This window comes from Tetrao urogallus (assembly GCF_951394365.1).
Source record: "Tetrao urogallus genome assembly, chromosome: 1".
Lineage (NCBI taxonomy): Eukaryota > Metazoa > Chordata > Aves > Galliformes > Phasianidae > Tetrao > Tetrao urogallus.
The window spans coordinates 180,420,479-180,437,741 of record NC_136813.1 but is presented as its reverse complement, the minus strand read 5'-3'; the positions used below and the strand labels follow the sequence as shown (position 1 = coordinate 180,437,741).

General features: G+C 37.3%; 1 protein-coding gene across 5 annotated transcripts in view; it reads right to left on the bottom strand.

Moving 5' to 3' along the window:
- Positions 1-17,263, bottom strand: part of SRPK2 (SRSF protein kinase 2) — a gene marked incomplete at both ends in the record, with an annotated part of 131,902 nt that overhangs the window by 10,978 nt on the left and 103,661 nt on the right. For 4 of the 5 annotated variants that reach the window (XM_079549721.1, XM_079549724.1, XM_079549725.1 and 1 more), the window contains 6 exons: positions 4,311-4,418; positions 4,519-4,619; positions 8,703-9,191; positions 9,755-10,001; positions 11,483-11,508; positions 13,527-13,692. In XM_079549721.1, the coding sequence (XP_079405847.1) occupies positions 4,311-4,418; positions 4,519-4,619; positions 8,703-9,191; positions 9,755-10,001; positions 11,483-11,508; positions 13,527-13,692 (1,137 nt within the window). The remainder of the gene's footprint in view (positions 1-4,310; positions 4,419-4,518; positions 4,620-8,702; positions 9,192-9,754; positions 10,002-11,482; positions 11,509-13,526; positions 13,693-17,263) is intronic. The other variant, XM_079549723.1, reaches the window with a different exon arrangement.

Here is a 17,263-nt window from a genome sequence, read left to right as displayed (position 1 = left end):
GGTGCTTATTCACTGACATAACACCAAAAGAAGGGGAACTACAGGGTTTTTAGTGCTGAGTTATTTCTCCTTCTCTTACCTTGCTTCAGTTACATCATAAGGTATTCAGGTAGGTAGAGTCCTTACATGACTCTTCTTATGTAGATTTCCAGCACAATTAATCCCGATGACAATCTCTGACCATATTCACACTAAAGATAATAATACAAATGCTACAATTCCGCTCTCTCTTAGGATGCTGCACCAAAATCATGGAGTTGGTGGCTCAATGAAGCCAACCCATATGAGCAGAGCTCAGCCAAGGACAGCACTCCATGCAGACACAACGTACCATGTCCTAACAGCCAGATTAAGGGGGGCATTGTGAAAGAAGCTGTGCACACATAAACACCCTTTGCATGCTCAGGGCACCGTAATTTGAGGCTTTTGTTAAAAACATCATCATCATCCTCATGCTTGTTACTAAAGAGCAAATAAAACCACTCAACAGATGGCATTAGAAAAAACAGAGTTTGCTGCAGAGTCTGTGGTACACCTCTGTGTTTGACAATAATTCTTTGTGCCTTAGGTACAAGTCAACACAGAAGCCAGTAGTTCTACTCGCATAATCAATGCTATTCCCAATGAAAGGGGTTGTTTCATTAACAAGCAAAAGGTAAGGAAAGACCTCAGGCTGAAATAAAGCATAAAGCACAAAATCAAGTTAAGACACCATGTGAAGCCTGGTCCCGATGCACTTCAGATAGTCCTTCACAAAATCTACAAACCAAGAGGAAAAGCTCGAGGTGTTTTCAACAGAGTATCCAACACGCTAACGAATATATAGCAGATGGCAAATCCCCTTCTATTCTGCAAGGCAAGCAGTCTTCATGCACGAGTTGTACTGGTGCAGTGCTCTGACCGCTCGGGAAGCAGCCCTTCCAGGAGGGTTTGGTAGCCGTGCTGTGGAATTTGAACAACCTGCCCATGGCTTTGAAGCAGGAAGTCTTCTGTCAAAAAGAGCTACGTAGACACAGGAGTGAGGAGTTCACCTGGATCAGTCTCTGTGAGGACAACGGTCAGAAATCTCTGATTTGAGGGTCCTGGATACGCAAACATCTATCAGACACATTACCATGCAATTCTGTCCTTGTGAGACAAAAATATTTTCAACTTTCTGTTCAGGCTCAGAGAACAACGATTCAGAGTTTTGAACAACTGTTTTAAAAGCCTAATGTCTCATCTTTGCTCAAATACTGTCTTACTTTGCGTTCACCTTACTTCATACACGCATATTAGGCACAGACTTCTGCAAGGTGTGTGTTAGCATTCAATAGATAAATTGAGACAAGAAAGCTTATTCAATATCAAAACCACTATGAGAATGAAGGACAGGATCTGTAATTGTATCACACCTCCCAGTGCAAAACCAAATGTCACCCCTTCCAGACAAGCATTCAATACTATTCTGACAGGGAGGTATTATTAGAGGAATTACCCTGAATACAAGCTCAAATTCACAGTCTCTTGTTAACATATTGCTAGCCCTTAGCAACCCGCCCCTCCTCCCTTCTTTAAAGCAATTAAGGGAAAATACTAAATGCAGTTAGCACAGGGGTGAGTTGGCAGACATTATGTGTGCTCAGTGATATCATATTTCATATTTTTTATATATATATGTATACATATGAAGTAAAGTTAGAAGTAAAATAGGTTAGAAGTAAAATAGGGTTAGAAGTAAAATAAGATGGATGCTTGCAGAGAATAAAATAACAGCAATACTGCTGAATCACTCATTTTACAGAGGACAGACATCAAAACTGTTCTTAATAACACTGGACCTGTCATATATGCAAAGCAAGAATTCAAGGAGGTGGAGAATCACCTTCCTCTCCACTGAATCTGTCTTAGCACAGCTCACAGAATACCTGAGTTGTATTTTCAGTCAGTCAGAGCAAAATAAACAACGCCTCCAGCTTCAGCAGACAGTCCCCTTTGAAAACATAGGTGTAAACACTACAGGATAAACTGGCATAAATACGGAAACGAGCAAAGAAACCTAGAAGGATGTTTTCTGAATCACACTCAAGTACAACAAAGAATCCAAACCTGAGGAAGCAAGTGAGACTGTCATGGCATCACAGCGCTTCAGAACCTCAGTTCTTGGATGCTTTAGGGACTGGAGAGAATCAAATCACGACTTCCAAAAATGGCCTAGATAAGTTAATCAAGAGTTTGCATTTCCACACCAGCCATGTTCCTCTGGCTTTTAATCTGTCAAAAACTCTCTGCAGAAAGACTATTAAGGTCTGCACAGTTAATACCGACATCCCACGGTGCTTCCTCTGCTACAGGATGAGCACTTACACTGCCGTGACCCATTTCCTAACTACACAGGAATGAAAGCAGATCCTGAGGAGTTTCTAAATTATGAATTTTTGAGGTGATCTCTATCTTTTACATGACTGCACTTGTACAGTGAAGACAACTGCATTCAACAGTTGTATGTCAGTGATGTAAGATTTCAGTATTTCTACTGTTTTTAAGGGCAAAAATACAATGTCTGTAGCCAAAGACAAAGAGAACTCCATGATTTCTGTCTCAAATGCTTTACTATATTTAAGCCTTATATATATAAAAAAAAAGCAGAATTATTTTTTTCCCATGAAAATAATGAAATTTCATTAATAATTATGAATCTGAATTAAGACACCATCAGTGGGAGGGATTCTTTAGGTTTTGGGTTCATTTTCTTGAGCTTAAAAAGGATTTGCATGAAGAAAGCAATAGAGCTTATGTAACATGAAAGTGAATGCAAATGGAAGGGGTAGGATGAGCCCAATATTTCCTTGTACGTTCTTCATCTCCCCTTATACCATACAGTGTTTTCAAAACCCATCTGGTTGCTACAAATACTTAAAATCAGGTAAAAGATCTTGCAGTATAAGAACTCATATATCGTGTCACAGATCCCACCCTTCAGAAGCCATTTTCTCTATTTAAAAGGAACAAGAAAGTATTTTACAACTCCCACCAACTATCATTAGCAGGATGTAGGATGAACCAGTGCAACCTTTAGGACTGCACAGTAATACAGAGCATTCAATACTATAACAAGGTATCGAGTAGAATAGAACTTAGCAAAATATCAGATGTAAGGAATGAAAAGTTTCTATAGTACTCTTACAGTTAATTATGGGAAGAATAAATAAAGAATTCAGGATCAAAACTGGGGAAGACCTTCTATGCTTTGTTTTCAATGTAACAGCAAAATTCTGCATTTTGCCTCAAAACGGAAGAGTAAATTTAGAAATGGATGCTCTTCTCCATCTACTAAAACAAAAACTAGTACTGAACTCCAGAGAATACATACTTGCGGATTTACTTATAGTTAGTTACTTCCAACACATGGCTTGCTGAGCTTATAACATCTGTAGGATTTTATGTTCCTTTCAGTCCTCCTCCTCTCTGAGTTCTGCAATTCTTTTCATCACCCACGCCTGCAAACTGTGTCTAGTATTTAAGTGTTCTCCTCATCACACACTTACTCTTTTCAGACATGTATTTGTAAAATATAATGACTTGAATAAGTTTTCACTTTTTAAATAGACAAAGGTACTTCTAAATGTACTTCCAAATCTATCTTTAATGAGAAAATGCATGCAGCTTACTTGTCCTGAAAGCGAGACTGCAAACAGAATCAACATTTCAGAAGGTGCAACAATTAGGCTTTCATTCTTCCTACACTCTGAAGCTTTTAAAAAATACATCACTTCAGTTTTACCATTTTAAAACAGATTGCACAGAACATTTCCACATATTTTTTCCAATAGAATAAATTCCTTCCCTTCAAGAGTAGTCTAAAGCTGTGATCTGCAAACCTAACCTGTTGAATGCTTTCACTGAAGTTGGCAAAATTTGAAGTATTTCAGGCTTTCATTACTTTATGCAAGAAAAAGGAAACAGGGCAGGATTGCATAGTCTAAGATTGGGACAAAATATTCAGTCATACAATTTCAATTAGATTTTGACATTTAAAATATACCCGTCTTTCCCTTCAAGCTTACATATTTTTAACTGCAAGTTTAAAATGCCTGAAATGAGAACTAGAGCATTTCTCCAAAATACTTCCTGTTGATTAAAGGTGCTTAAAATACTGAAATAAAAGAGATCAATGATCAGATGCTATCTGATAGCATATAATTTATAGCATTACATTTGTGTCAAAATATCAGAACCATCCTCATCAGATTCCTTCCCTCAGAAAATGACTATTTTCAGGATTTTGTTCTTGAAAAATACTTATTGTATACATACTGTATAGTTCTTACCATACATGCTGTACTCCAGATATCAGCAGGTGTACTGTAACCTGCTCCTATTAAAACCTCTATGGATCTATATTGTCTTGTCTGGATGTCTTCTGTGAAGTGCTTATGCTAAAACAGAAAGAATCACATTAATGGCAAAAATGAGCAAGAAAGAGGCCTGTTCTAAATAGTGAAGACTAGAGAGTCGAATTGATGGAGTTACACTTACCACCCAGCAGGCATTTCCCAGGTCAGCAATTTTAACTCTAATTTTATCTGCATTTCTTGGGTCCAGTGGATTCACCAGTAAGTCAGCAGCACGAGTTTTTGCTAACACAAACAAAAAGCAGAAGAGTATTCAGAACATGCTACTCATTCTCCATAAGTGACTTTGTTGAACATTAGGAGAAAATAAAGCAACATAAACAGATTTCTTATCTTGATTTCTAAACATCCTCACAAATACCAAGCACATTGTTAACAAACTGCCATATACCTATTATTAGAATATGTGGCAGAGTGGCTAAGTAAAAAATAAAGCATGTTCTATGACAAAAAATGCTAAAACTCAAACTCCACATGAAAAAAATTCTTTGAACAGTTTGGTTGAGAAAACGAATCCGTCACTACCATTCTTGGTTAAGGTACATGAAGTTTGGCTGCTGCTGTTGTTGGTGTTTTTCGATCTGCCCTGCTGGAAAAGGAATGATCAAAACGTGGCTCATTTCAGAGCCTGGGAGACTGCTACCATTTCACAGATAATTCAATTTTGAATCAAAGTTCTCTGAAGGATCTATTTGCACTGAACGTGATTCAAAGTAAAATTGCAAAACTGCGATCCAATTAATCCAGCAATCCTTATATTCTCCCGGCACACTGCAGATTCCAACATACAATGCTTGAGGACTCCTGCTTCTTTTTTTTTTTTTTTGTATTTTTACATACCACCTGCTGACTCCTAATACGTGTGGGAAAGAAAGCAGGTTGTCTTAAATGTGGAAGAAAGAACCAAGTATCACAAGTAAGACAAAGCAGAGGAACCATCACTTTCTTCATCTCAAAGCTACAAAAGCTCAACCAGAAACTGATGGTGAGACACGAAAGAGATGCCAGATCTGAAAGGCATCTGGGAATCCAATGGGGATATAATGATCAGTTAAACTTGCATAAGTAAATTAGAAGAAGAAAATGCATTACATATGAGACAAGGAGGAAAAAGAGAAGAAGTCTAGCGGCATGAGTTAGGAATGACTGAAATGAGATTCAGACCTTGAACCACTGGGACAGCAAGTGCAAATGGGCAATCACTAAATAATGGCCATCTGGAAAAGAAAATGGCAGAGCTTACCAGGGAAGAAAAGAAAACACTAAATGGCAGAAGATACAACAGGCAGTGACCTCAACGAAACAGTCCTCTAAAAGAGCTGCAATTGAGCGCAAGACTCGAGTTTAAAAAAAGCACCAAAACACAGCATAAAAGTAAAACACACTGAGAGAGCATTAAAGCTGCATTCCAGCCCTGAAAAGACAGGAACTACTTAAAGTCTTCCCTTAAGACCAAGCAGCATAGCACGGTCTAATTTTTTTGAAACACAAACCCATGCTTTATTCATAAAATAACAAGAGTCAGTTCAGTAGCCTTGCTATTGCTGAAATAAATCCTTCCCATACATCTTGTTGAAGGTGAAGGACTGCAGTAAATAAAGCAGGAGAATGAAGAGGGAAAAAAAGGCCTCATTAGTAAGGCATCTGAAAATAACATTAGAAAGGATTTTGCAACCTCCCATTAACACAGGGAACAGGCAAAGGTTAACAGGCAAGTGCCTACATCCTTGTGTTTTTCTCATGAACTCACTGAGTTTATGTCCTGTATTTTCTGAGAGATGAATGAGACACCTCAGATTCTGATTTTGACAAATACTGATAATTCACAACTGACTGTGAAGTCAAAAAAGCTGTACTTCTTAGCAAGTACTCTTAAAAAGCATCCTATGGTACTAAACCTGAGGGCAAACTTAGTGAGCATTTCTAATTTTCACTTCTAAGTGCCCTAGTTCTGTAAAACTGAGAAATAACACCTCCTCTTCTCACAGTCACACCATGACAATATACTTAGTAAACATTCAAACACTAGAATGAGGAGGAAAGTCATGATGAAATTAATAAATCTGCCCCTAGGAGCGTTTGGTCACACACAGTATACACTTGAGAAAGAATTAAATAAAGGTAAAAACTTGACAAAAAGTAGTTGCTCACCCACTGAATGCAGATCAGCCAGTACACTAGTGAGACCATATTACATAAGAATGTATAGAAACGACTATATGGAGACAAGCAAACGAAGTCTGCATCCATACATGAAAAGAGCACTAAAGATATAATGGAAAAAGTAGCACCACTTGAATACTGAATGGCCTGCAACTGACATACCTTTCTTCATTCTAATTTAGCTTAATGGGCTGTGGGCACGGCGCTGAGCTGCTGGAGTTCAAGGAGCGTTTGGACACTGCTCTCAGACAAACATAGGGTTTGAATTTTGGGCGGTGCTGTGTGGAGCCAGGAGCTGGACTCCATAATCCCTGCAGGACCCTTCCCTTGGGATATTCTATGGATATATGATTCTAAGAGGCTACAAAGCATTAAGAAGCCACTGTTTACGGGAGAACAGAATATAAGAAGATGGACTGGAAGACTTATTAGCTTGAATCTTGACATCTTGCAGAAATTCCGCTCTACTCAATTGTATTTTATTGCATATTTCTTGTCTATTTGCAGATTACCTTCTATAGATTCTATAATAAACTGTGTGAAACACTCTTCAAAGCTCTAAAAATGAGGAAATACACTCTACTGCATTTTTCAATACAGCTGTGTTTAAATCCAGTAACTTCATCCAGGACGACATTCACGCAGGCTCTCTGATTTTCTCTTGAACCATCTCATTTTCTTCTGTTTGCTTACAGATTTAGTCTTTCAATATTTTCCCTATTGAAGCTGAAACTCATGCATTTATACTTTAGCCAATGACACCATAAATAAAACCTATGGGAGCTATTTAATTCAATGGCAAAAATCCTGACGTTAAAAGGAAGCCAGGTTAAACAATCTCACAACACCTCTGGCCTTAAGTGTATGTGAATAAAGCGTACTCTCATATATCACCTTCTTTCTCTTTCCTGTATAGATGACCTGTTAATGCAAATATTTTACAACAGTAACTTATTTAATACACTTTAAAACAAGTTCTAAAGCATAAAAAAAACAGTTTTACTTTCCTCTTAAAGTTTAAGATGGTAGATTTATTTTAACAGAACAAGGTAGCTTTTGTTTTGTGTTCCAAGCTGCATTGATCAAACTCTTTATGCTGGAATGCATGAAGAGGCATCCAATTTACTTAGAGCATGCTTTGACTGCCTTTAAGGACATTATTACAATTGTCTCTTAACATAACCTATTCTATTCTACTCATTTGATCCTCTCTCCTTTTATTTTTTTTAATGTAATCAATGCCCATGGTACCAGCAAAAGACTCGCATCAATTCAAACAATTCTTTATCTTACATTTTGTAAAGTCATTAAAAACAAACACACGTGCTTTTCCTTGAAACTTGGTTATAGGAGGTCAAAGTTAACCAGAACGTTTTGGGACCAAAGTAACCGAAAAGTCTCCTGTTCATTTCTAGACATCAGCTTTGCTTTTTTTCCATAACTCTTCAAAGATAAAACAGCAAATTTTAAATAATCATGACCGACATTTTGCATTCAGATGATGTAATAGTCAGTGAGTAAAATGTTCACTGCAGGCAAAGCCAAGAAGATTAAATCAGTGAGCAATGAAAAAAATGGTTCTCAGTACTGAGTTGCAGCTGTGACCCTCTCCTACTATGACTAATCTGACCTCATATCCTATTTTATGCCCAAGTCTGGGCAGCGCCTAGGAAAGCAAGGATTTGGGAGCAAGCTGCACACTGCAGAGGAGCAGTCTTTAGAGGCTGGCACGTGGGCACCATTTTTACAGTAGGCACCCTTCATAGTCAAGCAGGGAGCAGGCCAGAACATAAGCAGGTTTGGCACTAACTCAGAAAGTGAAAATATTTAAAACTTCAGCTAAAAGTGAAGTAAAGGCAACATCACAGAATTCTAGTTCTACTTCTCAAAGTAAAGGAAATGGTGCAGTAGAATCCTCCTCTATTACCAAACTGCTACTGAAAAATGTATGTGACAGCCTACTCAAAAGACTTGGAACTGAATTTTCAAGTGAAAAAAACCATGGCATTTGCATACAAACATCACTGAACAAAGATAAAACATACATAAGGTTTAATTCCAGCACTCATTCTACAGTAAGGCATTACCTACAACTCTGAGAGACTTCAGGCATGGATGGCACATGCCAGCAAGAGTAATACTTACTTTTTGGCAAATCCCCAGTGCTTGAAGCTGAAACCGTTCTGCTCCTGTCATGAGATGGGCTGCTTTCCTCTCTTTCTGTTACAGTTGATCCTTCAGAAACAGCAGAACCACAAGCTACAGACTCTAGAGCCCCAGAGAACACTGAAGCTGAAAATTCAGAGAACTGTGACTCAGGAATTTTATGACGTCCATTTGGCAATTCACCATTAAACTGTTCATAAGAGCTGCTATAAGAGTAATCACTTTTTGCATTTGGCTCATCAAGATTATATTCTTCTGCATTTGGACATTCTTCCTCTTCGTCATCTTCATCTTCGATCTGTTGTTCCAATAGAAATGGGCCATTCACAATATGGCCATTTGTTTTAGGTGATTCTATCCACTTAGGGTCTGTAGGGTCATTGCTGACAAGTTCCTGCTCAACATCATCATCTTTTTCAGTGTTTTCTTTCTCTGTGTCTTCTTTTTCATCCTGATCTTCTGTTTCAGCTGAAAAATTTTAACAAGCAACATATTAGATCATACATCAACATACCATCTCAAAACCAAACATTCACAAATGAACTCTTCAGTAAATACTTGACTTCCAACACAGCACAGAAGGAACATTCAGAGACTTTAAAATCTAAGCTAAGGCAAGAAAGGGGACTAACAGGGCTGTTGGAAGAAAAAAAATAGCAACGGAAAGTGGTTCAGGATAGTGTAACTGAGGAAACAATGCAAGATAAGAATGTTATGCATGAAATCTATAAACAGCTTTGAAAGCAAGAACTACAAATCTTTAACTCAGTCAATGTCAAACAGGGATTCACCATAGAGATAGGAATATTTATAGCTTGAGTAGAACAAAAACACACGCATAAAAATTCCATCAAAACTGAGATAGTTTATAAGAAAGCAACAGAAACAAGAAAGGAGTTGGACCTTAACAACTATGCTCCAAACCACCTAAGTTAAAAAAGAATTTTAACACAAAATGTTGTGAGTAAGCTGCAACTACTTTCCCTTCTGAAACAGTAGGTTCAAGGTCAATAAAAGCAGATGACACTAACCATCATCATTTCCAGTTTCTTCATCTACGACCTCTTCGAGATCAGCTGTTTTTAGTTTCACCTCTGGGTGGTACTCATCTTCTTGTTCATTTGATGGTACAGCTGAGGTTACATTTTCTTCTATTTTTTTCCTTTCGGCTTCTCGCTCCAGTTCTTCTATTTCCTGCAGGCGTTTTTCTAACAGCTCTGCTTGCCTCTTCTGTTTTTTCTTCATTTTTTTCTTTTTGTTTTTGGATATTTTCCCAACCTGAAATAGTAATAAAAACAAACCAAACAAAACCCTGAACAATTCTCCTCAAGGCATCTTACACCAAAAGCATGCAGTATGGCTCCTTTTTATTTGGAAGTACTGGGTAGTAATTAATATAGTAAATAGACTGTTGATTCTACTTTACTTCAAATGAAGTACAACCTCGGGTTATGCGTATCAAACAAAACTATAAACTCTTAGATGCTCGTATATGCTTTTGCACTGCTGTGTATTAGACCCAAGAACAAAATACAACTGAGATGACACTATAAAATTCCTATAACCTAAACCAGAACAGTAATTTTAATCTAGATCAGCAGACGATACTATTGTATGTGGAAGATGTTCTGCTATCATACCTATTTATCTGCATATAGACTATATACACCATTTCTCTCTCTGTACAATGCAGGTAAGGCTCATCAAAAATATGCTGAGAAAAATTGCATAAGAAATTCAAAAATACTGAAAATACTAAAGAATTTGAAATAAGTCCTTTGCTGTTCAGTTATTTCCCTGTGAAAAGAAAGCAGTTTTATTATTTTTGGTCCAAAACATATGATTCACAAAGAACAGATGGTGATCATTAAACATTTTGCATTTTATATAACATAAGGATTAAAAAATCCAGGTCTAACAACAAAGGAAAAAAAAAAAAACAAAAAAAAAACCCAGATTCTTGCTAAGGCTGAAACAATTTATTATATTTTAACTGAATTCTGACTTCTAATTTTACTAGTAGGTAAATTAGCTTAATCCAATCTTCATTCATTGTACAGATACCACAATAATACTATAATAAATATCCTCAAACAGTTCAAAAATGAAGTGCAATGAACAATGAGAAACATTCTTTTCTCAAAGGTTTGTCCATAAATGCCATCACCTTCAAAACAAGTTACATGACAATCAAAACCAGACAGTTAATTCTAACTTCCATGCATGTTGTATGCTTACTTAAACTATATACAGATTCTGAATGCAGAAAGTAGGTTCAGCCTTAGTAGGTTCAACTACTGAACAGCTCTGCTATCAGAGGTTCTTCTACTAGCAAATGGCAAAAAGATATTTAAGACCTCATGAAAAAAATCTACCTTTTCAGACCTTGCTGATTAAGGCACTGAACTTCTGCAGCTATCTGCAATGCATGATATTTGGTACATGCATGCATTCCCATCAGGATAAAAATGAACGGATTAATTCCATGAGAGATTACAATGACAATGCTTAACTTTCTTTGATATAGCTACGGTATTTCTAAGAGAATTTCCATCAGAAATTCTCTTAGAATTTGCATTAAAACTGGTGTTTAAAACTGGTCAGGCCAAAGACATTAAAAGAAAAATGTTCTTTGGAACATAAAAGTGTCATTCAAAGGAAGCTTTAAAAAAGTATTAATACTACTAACAGTCTAATACAAATACCTCCAGAAACACAGGAAGTAAGATAGTTGATCTGAATTATATAACAATACTTACAGGCTTTTGCTGTGGAGCTGTACTCACTGCAAAGAAAAAAAAAAAGTCAATATACATTTTTGCAAGAATAACTACAAGTGATAAAGCAATGATTTAAAATCTTATTTTCAACCAGCATTTTAACTCTTTACAAATGCCTCCTGTCTGAAATCATACAGTGTCTCCATTAGACCGTCTGGAATTAGAAGGATTTATCATTAATTTCTGTTCTCTCTGTTGTGGCTAGTGGAGAGTTGATCAAATTCAGATAGAGGACTCCAAAACAGTCGTGAGTAGACAGAAAACTTTAACTGACTTCAGAGATGTCACAGATGAAATGCATGCAGTCAGCTGACTGATCAGATGCAGGCAGATTTTAAATAGTTCAGGCAGTATCAACGCAGATGACTGTTGTGTTGGACTGAGCAGAAAAGTCAGATATTCACACTTCCTTCCTTTTGAAGCAGAGTACTCTGATAGCACTGCAGGCATGAAGAATTGCCTATGGCAAAAAGCACTACACCAGGGAAAGCATCTCCAGCATGCACCCCTTCCTACGCATGTCCCAGACAGACACCATCAATGATTGCTGCAATTACAAGTCACTGTGAAAATGCACAGAACAGTAACAACAACAACAAAATGCCACACATAGAAACACCATCACCATCACCACCACCACAGGTGCAGAAAACTGCATTTGTGTCCCTGAAAGGGCAGTGCTGTCTCAAAGGTTCTTAAATCTGACTATCATCACCTCTAAAAAATGCAAGTATGCAGAACCTATTCTTAAAATGCTGTAACAAAAACACATCTTCAGTCCCTGTGTGGAATGCCACATATTTAACTGCAAATTGCCAAGAACAAAGAGTGATAAGAATTCCATCAATACTTTCTATAACGTTTATTTTAATGTCAGGAAGCAATGTCAAGTCTGCTTCCCACACAGGCAACATACAGCCTTTAGCAGTATGATTCCCCATTATGTAAAATTCAACACAATATACTAACAATTTATAAGATTTTGCATGTCAACATAAATAATACTGTAAAACACCACAATCATTGTTAGCTCAACAAAAAAAAACTTATACTCACAGACTGAATCCAAAAAATGATGTTGAAAAGAAAGAGCTTTAGGAAATGCAGAGTCTGGAAAGAACGTTCCACCATGGAAATATCTATGATTTAGGCCACAGCGATTGCTCCTGATATAGTAGGTATTTGTACTATATCTCTATAAATTTAATCCATAATATATTTTTTCTGGTAACATTACAAAAGCTTTAAATGCTTTGTCTCTCCACTGCCTGTAGCTGATGTGTTGGACTACAAAATAAAACAGTGACCATGCACAAAAAATCTCTCAAAAAGCAGTATTTCCTTCTGGCATGTCTTCACTGATAGCTGTAAGCTCCTTCCCTTTGGTTCCTCCTACTTAAACGTAAAACGTGCAGTACCCATCTAAGATCTTGGCAAGCTTAACAAAATATTTCACGTGCAGTGCTGGGAAGAAAGGCTTATTGTGTATTCATTCAAGTACAATAAATGCTGTTTGCAAGAATGAAAAGCTATGGACTGCAAGACTTGTCGCTACATCTTGAGAATAAGTTACAACTGGTGAAAAGACAGATAATTTCAAAAGAACACTGATGATACTGTAATAGAACCAGACACAAAAGTTAGATGTGACTATTAATTACTGCCAGTATTAAAGATGCAAGTCATTGCAGCTTGCAGGGTGGGACTGCGTTCCAATAAATCTGCAGGCACTCCAAAAACCTGAACATGAAAAACTGAGAAGAAAACATTTCCTTTTTAGCTCTCCAGAATATGAACAAGAGTTCAGTGGACATACTTTTCTTTTACATGCGATTTACTAGACCAGCCCTGCATGTGGCAGGGGGGTTGGAGATTCATGATCCTTGAGGTCCCTTCCAACCCTGGCCATTTTGTGACTCTGTGATTTCAAATGTTCATATGCATTAAATAAAACATTGCTAGCATTAATTTACAGATTAATTTACAGTAATTTACTACATTGCATTTAAACACACTGTCATACCTGCTGAGCCAGAAGGAGGAGGAGCTCCAGCTTTCTGCCATTCAGTTGCTTCAGCAGCCATTCTACGAACGTAGGCATCGTCCACACACATCAGAATGTTTTCTGGCTTAATATCCGTATGAATGATCTTGCACTTGCTGTGTAGATAATCTAGACCTTGAAGAACCTAATTGAAAAAGGAATTTTATTTTTGTTTCCTGCAAGCCAGAACAAGCTAAATGTGTTTATTAGTATAGAAAAAGAAGTTCAACCTATTGCCTACCATCCATACGTGGCCTAGTATACTTAGCTCATAAACCCAGTTCTAGAGACATTGACAAGTTAGACACTGGCAGGCTGAACTGTTTCAATGACAGCAACCTGATCTCAGACTTCCAATTCCCAACCATTCTTCAGCTGGTTTGCACATGTGTAAAAAAACTCGACAGATCTTCCTTTGGAAAAGAAGGCAATAAGGGAAACAGCGGGTGAAATGCTAACTGCAATTTGCCTTACAACTGCAACAGTAATTCAGCTTTTAACACGACCAAGATGTCACACACAGAACTGTCTACCTGTACTTGTTACTTGTATTTTTCCTCTAGTCCTTCATATTCTTTGCAGACTGAATTTTGCAAGCTCATACAAACTTGCATATCCAAATTCTTGTAAATGTCTTCTGGGACTAAAACAAAAACATAATGACAAAGCTTTCTCTGATTCTGACTAGCACAGAAATACAACAGCTGGTGTGGTTTTAGAAGTATGTTAGGTGAGACTTAGGTATAAACTGTGGAATGTCAGTTACCTCAATTAATTAGTACAGGGTAATGAAAGGGGGTAAAAAACAAACTATTGCTACAGAAAGCTTCATAAATACTGTAAAAAATACATCAGCAAGAAAAACAAAGAAACCGAAACCTAGGTGACGCCACTTAAAAGATTTCTTTCAATTCTTATAGAATGTTCTACAGCAAGAAATAGACCACCAGACTCCTGAGCTTCAACTACAGGAACAGTGCCATTCTAGGTATTTTATAAGTAAACTAGCACATGGCTAACTTCCGTGCTCTGAAGATCCCTGAAAACATAACTGGCAAGGGTGAGCCTTAAAAACAAAGATCTTGGTTCTAAATAGTAGTAACAGAATACAAAGACATCAGCCCACCACTCAGTACTGAGCTAGTACCAGACTGGCACGTTCATCTTGCATGCCTGGGAGCTCAGATAAGAGAACAGCAGTTGCATGTGTTTGATGTTTACACTGAGGGTAATGCACCCTAGAAATATCTCAAGTGCTTTGCTCTGCCTTCTCCTCTTCTGGAGCTAGCCCCAGATAGCAACCTTCTGAAAAGCTTTCTATCATGAGCACGTAAAAGCTGCGTGTTCACTTGAGTAAGGCTCAAAATCAGCGTGAATGGTGCATCTGAAAACTGCTGTGTTCTTTATAATCTGGATTTTTCTTGCAAATCCAACATACACTTGAGTATGTGCCAAGTCAATCAAAATAACATACAGTGTATCACAAATTGAGAAATCTGAAAGGAAGACTGGCTGTTAGTGAGAGGCTGGAAAATCTAGAAAAGACCCCCTTAGCAACAGGAACACAAAGACTGATCTCAGTAACCTCTTCCTTCCATCACTATAGATGACAATAACAATTAAATATGTGTAAACTGAGGCCAAAATAAAAAATTCTGGAGCACACTGACTTACCACAAGGACCACTAGGATTTTATAATGAGAAATGGTGCTCTTAGCAATCCTAAAACATAGATCAGACTGCTTTATCCTAAAACCTGCAAGTATACTATACCACCATACCAGTAATTAAATGCACGCTGCATGTACTTTTTTGCATCATAGTCTGAGATGATGGACCACGGGGAAAAACAATTCTCCTTTTTATTTATTTCTCCACTGAAAATAAAATTACATGCACCGTGTATTGCAACTCTGAAAAATGAGAATAGGGCCTGTTATTGCAAATGCAAATTACAAAACTGTATTTCCTTCCCTGTAAAAGTCACATGGTTAGTTTCACATCAAGAAATACCATCATCGTTTGCAGTATCTAATTAAGAATCCCTTTTCTTTTCTTCCTTTTGCATTCAGGGAGCTACATCACACTGACACATTAAACAGACTACTTGCTGTACCGCAGGTTAAAAGCAAAAGTGAAAATTTTCATTGCTTCAGTAACACAATGCTGGCTTTAGTAAATAGTTTCAGAAGATGATTCCTTTAAAACAGACTGATGCTATGTATTTCAGAACTCAAAATGAGGATTCTAGAATTAAGCAAACGCACACTTCTAACTTCTACCTTCATTACACAAAAGAAACTGTGGCAACCAACCCTTTTTTCAATTCTACAGAGGCATCTCTTGCATGACATTTCATATAGCTCTGCCCCAAGGGAAGAAGTACTGCTTAAAATTGAAATGAGTATGAGGTTCTTATTAAGAAACTCAGCTCTCAGCTGCATTTTAAACTAACCCTTAATTTCGCCCCAATGCTCAAAAATACTAAAGAAGTGGGAAAAAAATTCCCAATTGTAATATTAAAAAATTCTTTTTCATTATAGCATTCAGCTATAATACTTTTTGAAACAAAATGGTTTATTTTGCTGAGCACCACTGCAATAACTGAACTGTTTCATATTCAAGTTTTACAAATAAACTTTTAGAACACGCGTGGCACCGGTTTTCTGATTGCATCTGGAAGGAGAACATGCTCTTCAAAACCTCTCCATTGTGCTTCCCATATAATTCCATTCCTAAGGCAGCTCCTTGCTAACCCCACTTCTCACTGGGTTTTGGTTACCATCCCTGAATGCCACACTTCAAAGTTCTCCTTTGCAAGGTTACAGGCAAGACCATGTGAAGCTGTGTTCAGAAGTTTCCAGCTTCCATCCAAAAAGAGATTGTTTTTAGCTTGGATCCATTCAGTGGTCTGGTTTACGCTCTGATTCTGCAAACAGCCATTGTAATGCACATAAATCATAGCAGGGAGCTCCAAAAACTGGTTTGTTGCTAAAGGCAGTGTATAAAGAAAGCACACTGTAAATTCCCATCCTTTGGCCAGCCTCCAGGACAATGGTGCAACATAGTGAAAACATTCCAAACAAAAAAATGGCAATGCTTACGGGAAACCGTGAATATTTATAGACACATACCAACACAAACAGACACATTCCTGCTCCACAGCACACAGCTCTGTGCAGCTGGAGCACTGCATCAGTACAGCTTCTTATTTTGGGTACGTGAGCCACCTGGCTGCACAGAAATTAGTGGACCTGCAATTTCAACTACTTACTAACAGCTGCATCAGAGCATTCAGTAATTCTGATTAAAAAGCTGATAGGCTGAGATTCATCAGATGACATACAATAAAGATTTCAAAGCAAATAACTATTTCAATAGACAGGCTATTAATACAACAGAAGTAATGCTGCTGAAAGACAATACAAATTACTTAAATGGCATTCTGAAAATATTTATGTATTGGCAAAGTATTAACTGCACACGGATTAGTATGTATACAGAATCACAGATTTTTTCATGATTTTTTCATGTTGAGACAATACTTCTCTTTACCTCTCAGCAATTTGGTTTCCACAATACAGCAAGAGAACTATTTTGAAAGTACATTTCCCTATAAGTTGTCCTGGTTTCATCTGGTTAGGTCTCTGACTCGACAAGAACTTAAAAATAAGTAAGTAATAATTTTTAAAGAACAGTTTTTTCCTTCAGAATC